At 40.2% G+C, this 11040-nt stretch overlaps 1 protein-coding gene across 1 annotated transcript in view; it reads left to right on the top strand.

The window, feature by feature from the left end:
* Window positions 1-8149, top strand: part of LOC102208068 (contactin-associated protein-like 4) — a 118949-nt gene extending 110800 nt beyond the window's left edge. Inside the window, exons 20-24 of the mRNA XM_005736945.1 lie at window positions 512-645; window positions 1352-1439; window positions 6141-6356; window positions 6793-6864; window positions 7654-8149. Coding sequence (XP_005737002.1) covers window positions 512-645; window positions 1352-1439; window positions 6141-6356; window positions 6793-6864; window positions 7654-7850 — 707 coding nt within the window. The 3' untranslated portion in view covers window positions 7851-8149. The remainder of the gene's footprint in view (window positions 1-511; window positions 646-1351; window positions 1440-6140; window positions 6357-6792; window positions 6865-7653) is intronic.
* Window positions 8150-11040: the final 2891 nt, after the last annotated feature.

The following is an 11040-nucleotide window of genomic DNA, read 5'->3' as shown; positions in this document are numbered from 1 at the left end:
TGAGCTCACCACTTCCTGCGTTTAAAATAAGGGAAGTCATGAGAAAAAGATTTACAAGTGTGGGCGAGGTGCAGCACTGCCTGCTGTTTCAACCCTTCAACACAATACATAGTAGGAGGGACACTAGCATGTTAGGAGGAGGATTTTGCAGGGATAGGATATGAAGAGAGTGCAGCATGTTGTGCATGTCTGACACAGTGCAGTTAAACTAATTTACTTGAACTTTATCACAGGCTTTGCTCCATTTGTGCCAACTGCAACTGTAACTGCAGACATGTTGAGGCCAAAGATCACCATTTAAAGAATAATACGGATTTATTTTTTGCATTATTCCATGAATAGATCTACTTTGTTGTTTGTGGTCTTTAGTAACGTTATATTTAACACATATCTAACACAGTTCTCGTCATCGTTTGAGAACACTTTGACCAAATGACCACTTTTGACTTTCTGACTGTTTTATTCTGTATCCATTCGACTACAATTGTACTGTTGCTTTGTGTTTGTGAAGACGAGCTGGAACTGAGGTACAAGCTGCACAGCGGCAGAGATGTGGAGACGCTGAGAAGCAGAGTCATAAACGTGGCTGATGGGCGCCTGCACACAGTGATCGTTAGGAGACTGGCAGATATCGTCTCTGTGCAGGTGAATACAAACACACGGGAGATTTTTCTTACTCTCTCTTACAGGTTTCTGCTGCTTCTGCAGACCTAAGCAAGCTGGGCTGTTACCACCAAATGGAATGACACACAGGTTTTTCTTCCCCCAGAACTCCACCAACATTTAAGTCTAAGAGCTAAAGAGTACATTGTTTAATTAATCTGCTGCTCACACTGCTTTAGCCGCTGGTGCTATAAGGAGTCTGCTGGCAGGCTCTGAGTGGAAGGGAAGTATTGTGGGCTGATGCTTGCAGCTATTTCTTTAATTTAAAAACCAACCCTGAGCACAAGGATGCTTTCGGAAGTAAAATAAAATATAATAAATGGCAGATTTCCTCTCTGTAGTCAAGCTATGACAACCACTCTGTTTTCTATCGCTCCACTTAAGTCTCAGCATTAGCAAATGTCTTATTGACAAATGAGACTAAAGCCCAAATGTCATTGTTTCCTAGCTTGTTTTTTTTAAATAGAGAGGATCTCTCTCAGACATGTTTACTACCTAAGTATTTTTCTGCTCAGCTGCTGTGAATCGCACAGTCACATTTCAGACTGCCTCTCATTAGAATATGCAGATCAGGCTCCAGGCTGAACATATAATCCTCCCATGTTATGCTTTTTCCTTCACTGTGGCTCACATAGCCGTCGTCATTTAAACACTTGACATAAAAGTCTTTGCTTAATGTTGTTTTCAGATTGACCAGAACGCCAGAGAGGACTTGAACTTGACATCTGATGTGGAGTTCAACAGCATCAAATCACTCATACTGGGCAGAGTGGAGGGTGAGTGTGGCTATCTTAGGACATGCACCAGTACCGGCTCATTTGAATAACAGTACTGAGATGTTTGGCCTCATGTGGCAAAGTGGTGTTCTGGATCCTTGTGCTGTTCTCTGGTCATCATGTTGTCTGGAACAGAGGGAAAGCTGCAGCCCAAGCAACAGCTGTGACTCTGTGAAGCAAATCAAGCTAACATCCATATTCAGCTGGTCACTCTCTTGAAGAGATTAGAAAAGGACAGCACTCTGCGAAAGTCACTGCGATGTAGATGCATCTAAAAGTATGTTAGGTTAAGATAATTGTCTAAATGGCACTAGTGCAGAAGTTCAAAATATACCTGCATGTTTGTGCAGTTTTATCTGTGGTATCAGGGCGGTGAGTAACACAGTCTTTATATCTGTCTAGCTGAGCGAGGCTTCAGACAGCTGTAATCATAACAACTTCAGAAAAAGGTCCTTCACTTTGTATGGTAATGAGGAGAGAATGAAAAGAACAAATTACTTAGAAGATTGGAGTCAGCACCTTCAATTCAGCATAACAACCAAAAATAATAATAAATCTAATCTGCTGTGGGTAGGGTCAAACTAAACCAGGAAGTCAGGAGGTGCCGTTCCCCCTATTCCTCTATGACAGAATGTTGTATTTCAGCATTGCTGCAGTAGTTGCACAGCTGATTTATCTGCAAGGAGTTCTCATTATGAAAGAAACACTTAAGTGAATTCCCTACGCTATTTTTGAATAGCATCACTTGGGATTTTTCACTGCTGCTAGAACCTGTGGGTGTTAGAAAGGATTTTATATTGCTAAATTAGAAAATCACTGTTTCTCAAAATGTAGAGGTAGCACAGGGTAAAAGTGCTGCAACACCTCTTAACCTTTGAATTCAAGTGTTTTCAGTTCAAAAGCTACAGGTGTAAAACATCAAGCTCCTAGTAATGTAGTGTCTTTACAAACATTTGTGAAAGGACTGGTTGTTATAAACAGCTCAATAAATCTGAGTGCTCTTATAATATGATGCCACCACTGAAACAAGTCAGTTTGTCAAAATTCTTTCCTCTACAATTAACTGTAAGTGCTGTTATTGCAAACTGGAAGCATTTAGAAATCATAGCAACTCAGCCATACAGTGGCATACCATCTAAAGTAGCAGAACAGGGTCACCCCGTAAATAGTGCATATTGCTGACTCAATAACTGCAGGGTCCAAACCTCCCCTGGCATTAACATCAGCACAAACAGTGTGCGCCAGGAGCTTCAGGGCATGGGTTTCCATTGTCAAACAGCTTCTTTAGGTGTAATGTGTAGAAGGCTCCGAAACAACCCAGTATCACAGAAAAATGTGTAAATGGCACGACATCCACCATCTCCATTCCACAGTTTGAATCTCCAAAGTATTAAATGGACATGCATGCAGGAATTGTATTGCTGCATGCAGAAGTTGCACACTAGCAGGGGTGAAAAAAAATTTAAAGCCAAGAGGCTGGTAGTGAACAAAAAACATATAAAGTGTATTCCAGGCTGCTTAGTTGCCAGAAAGCTAGGCGGCTAATGTGTGTAAGAATGTCTATTTAAACACTTTCCCTTGCTTCTGCATCCATGTCTATTTCATATCTATTTCATGCTTTGGACCGGCGTGTCTATTTTGCCATGATATCGAGTGGCCCAGTACTTTTATCCATTAGCCCTGGCCCTAAAGTACATGAGCCAAGGGATTAGCAACACTTTCTGAAACCAGTTTTGACTCGTACATTTTTTTTTTTGCAAGATCAGGCCTTTCATTTCACTATTCCCTTATATATCTATGTGTAGGGTTTTTTTTTTCTCAATACTTTTGATGAAATAAGACAATGAGTGGGAGAGGAGGATAAATGGAATGAACATAAAATACATTTGCTTTCTGTGTTGTGTTGTGAATAAAATGTGATTAAATTACATTTTGTTTTAATTGACAATTTGCACAGTGTCCAAATTTTATAAAGCAATTGGGGCTGTATTTTGTTTTTGTCAGGAAGCTTCTGAACTCCTTCCTGTACTTGGTTCACAAGTAAGAAACAGATATAAATTGATGCTGTTGCTGTTTTTAGGTCCTCCTTGTTATGTTTTTTTTTATTTTTTTATTTTATTATTCTTGACCCAGGCTGTGTTAGTATGTAACCCCACTGCCCCCATGCTAAGCCAGAGGACTCGGGCAGTCATATCAGTATCAGAGAGGCAGCAAAATAGTTGATATACTGTCGCTCCCTGCCAGCCCTGTCATCCATCAGCCTAACTAATGGACCAAGAAAGAATGGAGAGATTCAGATGCTCACAGAAGGAGACAGAGACAGTGAAAGGAGGTGGAAGTAAAGTTTTTTTCAGTTCATATACTGTCAGGGTTTGGCTACATAAACACCTTTTGACTCTTTTTAGCATTTTGCACCCAAGGATTATTCATTGTGTAAGATTAGTATCAAAACTTTTGCCACATCAGCTGTAATTTTACTAATACATGTTGAGTTTGAGATGTTCAATTCCACATATTTTAATTTTTTATATATATTTTTATATATATTCTTGTATATTTTTTCTCACAAGAGGAGATGTTGTCTTCTTAATACATTAGGTGGTTAGACTTGTGAGCCTGCATGCTGTGTTAAAGAAATTAGTTTTCTTTCAAATACATCCATCATTCTACCACCACCGCTTTTCCTTTTATTTTTTTTCCTGTCCTAAGTCATACCTTGCTGACTCATGCATATATGAACATGACACAAGATACTTAAATCAAAGTCAATTTACGCTGAATTTAAAAACTCAACGCCTGATCAAATATGCAGCTGATAAACTGGCCTCTCCAACCAGGCCACTCTGCAGTGTCCCATTAATGTGGTGAAAAGTTGTTTCTCTCTGGTAATAACTTAGATGACTGCCAGTGATGTGCTGTGTAATCAAATTGCACTGCAGGAATAATTGTGGTTTGTACTGACATTTATAGCTGCTTAAGATTTTATTTAGCACCTGCTGCCACACATAGCGGGGATGTGACTGTATTAGAAAGTAAGACTCACTCCTTAAAGAGGTATGCACATGAGAAATAGGTACACTTTTTTTATGCTGGGCTGGACCCTGCTTTTGTCTTGAGAACTGTTCATATTGCCATGATAGCGTCTCACAGTTGCTGAAGATTGTTGACTACACATCCATGATGTGAATCTTTCATTACACTTAATCTTAAAGGTGGTCTATTGGATTAAGATCTGGTGACTGTGGAGGTCATTTGAGTGTAGTGAACTTACTGCCCAAGTTTAAGAAACCAGTTTGATGTGGTTTAAGCTTCGTGATATGTTGCATTATTATTTTGGAAGTAACCATTAAAAGGGCACACTGTGGTCACAAAGGGATGGAGACAGTTAGCAAAAGTACTCAGGTTTGCTGTGGTATTTAAAGGATGCTCAGCTGCCCAAAAATATGATGAGAAAATATTTGCCACACCATTACACCACCAGCAGTCTGAACTGTTGATGTAAGGCATGTTGTTTCATGTTGTTACTCCAAACTGTGACCCTACCATCCGAATGTTGCAGCAGAAATCGAGAATCACACCAGGCAATCTTCAATTGTCCAATTTTGGTGAGCCTGTGCAAATTGTAGCTTCTGTTTCCTGTTCTTAGGTGACTGGAGTGGCAGCTTGTGTGGTCTTCTGCTTTTGTAGCCAATTTGCTTCTAAGTTTGACCTGTTGTGCATTGACAGAGCTCTTCTGGATATCTTGCTTGTAACAAGTGGTTATTTGAGTTACTGTTGACTTCCTGTCAGCTTCCAAGAGTCTAGCCATTCTCTTCTCACCTCTGAGGCATTTTCACTCAAGCAAACCACCGCTCACTGGATATGTTCCCTTTTTTTCAGGCCATTCTCTGTAAACCCCAGAAGTGTTACAAATCCCAATAATACCATCAGATCAGCAGAAATACTGAAATACTTAGACCAGCCTCGTCAGTTGAACCGTGCCATGTTCAAAGTCACTTAAATTGCCACTATTTTGTGCAGATGCAGCACGACAGACACAACATAATTTGTGTGGCTTTGATGCTGGATGCTATGATTTATGCCCCATCTCAAAAAACATAGTCGCAACCCGCCTTTTGATGCCATGTCAAAAAAGAGAAACATGCAGGATAAAGGCTGAATGATCATTTAAGAAAAAAACAAACATGGAATTAAAACAAGCAGAAACAGACGAGGTGCTATTATTAAGAAAAGGAGTGAGGGTGTGTGAGTGGATGAGTGAACAGTGCTGAGGTCGAATTATCATGAGACTCAAAACCATGAAACATGTTGAAGAACAGCACTCAAAGGTGTGAGGAAGAGTGGGGTTTATATAGGAAACGCTGGGCTCAGGTGTCTCCAACTAGCCTGATCTGCTATCCTGCCCCACTCATACGCTATGCTGGAAGTAGAAAAGAAATAGAGCAGTGACAAAGGCAAGCAGACCATCACAGCCCTTTGACGTTTATTTTTTCTTTAAAGTTTGCTTCACTTTCCCAACCTTTTGATACTGTCATCGTATTGCTGTTGATGTGTACGAATACTGTATAACTGTATAACTCTGTTAAAGCAATCAAAGACTTTGAACATAATGAGTGGTTGTTCATTGTCGTCAAAGTCGAGGTTTTATTTATCTGCCCCCTTTTCCCTCTCCTTGCTGTGTGTTTCTCCCTCTGGATTCAGAGCCTGATGGATTGGATGCTGAGATGGCCGAGCTGGCCTTGCTTGGGTTCACTGGCTGCCTGTCAGGTGTTCATTTTAACTCCATCAGTCCTCTGAAAGCTGCTCTGCTCCATCCTGACAGCCCTGTTATTGTCACCGGCCCATTGGTACAATCAAGCTGTGGTTCCTCTTCTCCAGCCAACACCTACGCAGCAGAAACAACACACTCCTTTTCAGGTACAGGGAGCAAAGTCAGCCTCTGTATGCTCAGTTTATGTATATATTATTGGCCAGCCCTCTCCCATCCACCCACCTTCTCCTGGTGTGGGAATCTGTCTGGTACGCCTTTAATATTATTCTTATGGCTGTTCATTAGACTTTCTTATTGGCTCATTAACCATCCTCCTCGGTAAACAGACAGAGTGATGGCACAGCGGCAGATGAGATTAGTCAGACAACTGTAGTGAGGTCCTTTAAGGCTGTGCTGAGACTTTAAACAAGCACTCTCAGTACTGACTGATGGCTTTCTCAGTAACTCTACCTTCTGTCACTTTATTTCATATATATATGTATATATACATGTAGAGATATATAGAGATAGAGATAGATGTGTGTATGTTCTTGCCTTCTCATCTTTGCTCTACGTATTTTTCTCCTCTGCCTCTGTTTGCAGGCCAGCCTGGTTCAGTGGATCCAGGTCAGCCTTTAGTCAACACCATCAGAAGTGACTCCGCTCTAATTGGAGGTAATGCTATTCTTCTCAGCAGGAATAAGAACAAATCAATAGATTATAAAAGTTGAATCAAAACCTTTGGGAAGATGCAGTTCTGTAGAACTGAACACCTTTTTTTGGTTATTCGTCAGTTTTTCTTGTGACTGTGTTTATGTGGGCTTTCTTTTGCATGTGTGACTCACTGCTGCTTCGTCGTATGTGTGCTTGAAGGCAGTCAGGAACTTTGTGAACTGCCAGGTCGTTCTCTCTGTCCTGCACCATGGTTATAGAAACCAAATTTCTCATTTGCGGGGCAGCTACGATGACAGGTTGTTGTGGACGGCAGACTTTAATCCATTACTTAAGTGCATCTAAACACAGTGTTTGGCTGCAGCCTTGTTTGGCTAAAGATTAAACAAATGTGACAAAGTGAGTTTTAGAGGTGCTGGTGGGCACATTCTTCAACTCTGCAGAAAGCTGCTCTTACCTCCACCAAGGAGGTTTTGTTTTTGGTAACGCTTGCATGCATGGTGTCATTCTGTCTGTAAGCTTGAAAAGTTTCAAATAAATTGAATAAAACTTTGTCGGGGTGTAAAGTGGGGCCAACTTAACAATCCACTGAAATTTTCCTTACTCATGTTTAGGTATGTTTCCTATGTTTGTGTAATCAAAGTAAACATGTCATGCTACCCTTATGTGATTTTTAACATATGGTTAAAAATTAGAGCGATAATTTTTTTCAGGTTTTTTAGCACAATTACACAACATCCAAAACAATTCAACAATTATTTTTCTTTCTTTTTACCTTTCTGTTGTTTTTAGGGGTGATTGCTGTTGTGATTTTTGTCACCTTATCCGCATTGGCAGTGATGGCCAGATTCATATGCAGCAGGAAAGAAACATATCGGAACCAGGAAGTGAAAGCAGCTCAACCTGAAGACAGTAACGAGTTCCCCTTCAGCGGCCAGCCGGATTCTCCGAGCGCTCCCAGTGAAAACCAGAAGGAGTATTTTATTTAGCAGGACTGCTAAATAACTGCTCACTGACCTGGTCCTGTACAGATCAGGAGGACTTACTCTCAGTGCTTTATAAAATACCACTGAGCTTTTTTCTTTGTTACCTTTTTTTTTTTGTAAATGTTGTATAATTTGCTAGAAACACTGGCAAATGTGTTGGACTCCATTTCCCTGGAAGTAATCGATGGTGTCACTTTGATGTACATAATATTTAATGATGCACAATAAATGGTGATTTGTGTGCTTATTATCCAAATTCTCTGCCATTGTGAAATGCTACAATTAATTTATTAAAAAGAAAAACAAAGGTAATGGCACATTTATGCTTGATTTATAAAGAAAAAAGAAACACTTTTCTACAAGGATGATGACTTTTATGTAAAAAATCGAGATGTCAGAGCCATAGGATGTTTTAAAAGATGGGAAGATGGACTTTACTGACAGGAGGATTGATATGCGCGGTTAACATGTGAAACCTCAGTCAAAGCACAGTGCAAGAATCAAACAAAATCCATCTGTTTTAACTTAACATAACTTCAACACCTGCTGTATATATAAATAATAAACTGTCAGTCAGTCCAAAGCTTTACGTCAACCCTTTGTCACCGAGTTGGTCGGAAAGCTTTTATGCTACTCCGTGTACTTTTTCATGAACAAAATAAAAGCTTTACAATGAGACCAAGGTTTGGTTTTTTTAAAAGTTGCCTACCTGTACCTCCTGCAGTGAGCAGCCAGCCCGAGAACTCAAGGCGACACGGACCATAAAACACCATCTCCCTGCTTTCACTCTGCAGACATTTCATCTGTTTTTGCCGTTTCCTCTGTCTTTGCCTGATAGGTGTCCTGAGGACATAACCACACTAGAACATTCTTACCACACCCGAGCATGTTTGACCCCAAACTCCAGTTTGTTTGACTAGTGAGACTGCTGTGTTCCCTCCAAAAATCACCCAAATAATCCACAAAGTTAAAGCTTTAATGCTCCATTCACTTCGGGATAAAGGAAAGGAAGCACAGGTACAAAATATGGGGAACATGAGAGGAAAAATGAAGAATACTCAGACTCTGAAAGTTAAGCGCAGTGTGATGCAGGCTAGCAGTGGGTGGGGTGTAGGACAAATGTACGAGGCAGCCGAGCCTGGCAGCGCCCCAGCCTGTAGATAAAAACATGTTCAAGTTTTGTGACATCTGGTGTACATTCATCGGCCCTTTTATGTTTACCCAGTGGTCCTTTTACAAACTTGTCTATTGCTGCGGAGCTATGCATCATCTCATCTTAGCCTTGCTGCAAGTGCACCCCAGTTTGAGAAAGGATCCCTTAAGGATAATCAGAAAAAGAATTAGGATGAACTTAAGGAGACGGCTGTGTAGAAATGATGCAATGAAAGCCAACCAACTCAGTATTGATGCTTGTTACATATATATTTCACTCTTTATGCAAAACTCTGAATCATTGGAGGTTTTTTGACCAAAGAAGGGAAAAAGTAGTGCTTTTTTTTTTCCTTAATGGTTTCATGCATCACAATGTGAAGTCATTACTGCAGAATTTAGCTATTTGTTCTTTATTGCTCATTTCTCTCAAAAGCTGTCATTGCCATTCAAATAAATGTCTTTGTTGATGCTCTTTAGCACAGAACATCCACGCAAATGCGATGATACATTTTTCATGAAAATGGTTACTTGCTCTTCTACACATCAGCTGACTGCTGGTGTTTTTGTCTTTCCCGTGGAGCAAATAAAGAGATGCATTGTCTTTTCCAATGTAGCTGAGAAACCACAAAGTGCTCCAAATGCAAACTTTATGCTTAGAAAATCAAAGGAAAGCAACAGCAAAGCGATGCCCAATGAGTGGAGAGGTAAACAGGGGAACGGTATGGATCATGTCTGCAAAAAATAACTTAAAAAGAAAGTAATTTTTGTGGTTTCACACAGCTCCCATCAGAGGACTACTATGAATAAGTCTTCTACACAAAACAGCAGTCGTCTGCATTTTGATTGATGAAACAAAATGAAAGTGTATAAAGTGAATCCCAAGAAAAGGAGAAATGTTCTCCTGCAAAGTACCCGGTCTCAGTACGTCTAGATCTGCTGCATAGCCGAGTCTCTGCTCCTTCAGCCTGCAGTCAGTCTCTTAAAAGCTAATGTTTTTCTTTAACAACATACCAATAATAAATCTAAAAGACACACAAAAAATGCTGTACTTCTTTTACAGTTTTCTTGTTCATGGAGAAAAGTGTGATTAATTCACTGCAGACTGTAGACAGTGGAACATTTATAAATGCTGACCCTATAAATAAAATTAGGAAGACTCACCAACCGAACAGTCATAGCAACATCATTTATATGCATAAGTTAATCTATTCAGTCTGTACTAACCTTTATAGCTGCAGCTACTTTTTCGCTTCAGTTCAGTTCAGTTTTATTTATTTGGCACCAAATCACAACAACAGTTGCCTTGAGGTACATTATGTTTTAAGGGAAAGCTCATATAATAATAAAGAGAAAACCCCAACAATCAGACGACTCGCCATGAGCAGGCACGTGGAAACAGCAGGAAAGAAAAACTTCCTTTTCAGAGGAAGAAACCTCCAACAGAACCAGGCTCAGGGAGTGGAGGCCATCTGCTGTGACTCACAGACAGGACAACAGGGAGCAAGAGAAAGTTATAGTTGACTATTAATTATTAAAATCCAAATAGGTGTATAAAAATGAAAAGAGGCGAGCTCCCATCAGCCTAGGCCTGTCGCAGCGTAGCTAAGGGAGGAGTCAGGGTCACCTGATCCAGGAAAGTTTTAAGCCTAATCTAAAAAGTAGAGAGGGTGTCAAACTGGGAGCTGGTTCCACAAAAGAGGGGCCTGAAGTTGCAAGGCTCTGCCTCCCACTCAACGTGTGTTGTGTGGTGCTACTATGAGGTCTTAAAAATGTGATGGGTCTGATTATTCACTAAGTATTTGAAAGAAAGGTTTTTTGAAAGCTGGAATATGTTTCCTGAACCCTCAAAACCTTGGGCAAACACACTCATAAAATGAGTAAGGTATTTACATCCACAAGGTATCCCATAATTTTATAATACTCTGCATCTCTTAATGACATCAGTAGAGGTGTTTCCCTGCTCTGGATTATGGGAATAGACAGATTAATGTTTTAACACAAATCACCTGTCAATCACACACCAGCACCGATGTGATGAGAC

Source organism: Pundamilia nyererei, unplaced genomic scaffold, assembly GCF_000239375.1.
Source record: "Pundamilia nyererei isolate P.nyererei 1_Seehausen unplaced genomic scaffold, PunNye1.0 scaffold00072, whole genome shotgun sequence".
Lineage (NCBI taxonomy): Eukaryota > Metazoa > Chordata > Actinopteri > Cichliformes > Cichlidae > Pundamilia > Pundamilia nyererei.
This window is presented reverse-complemented; position numbering and strand designations above follow the sequence as displayed.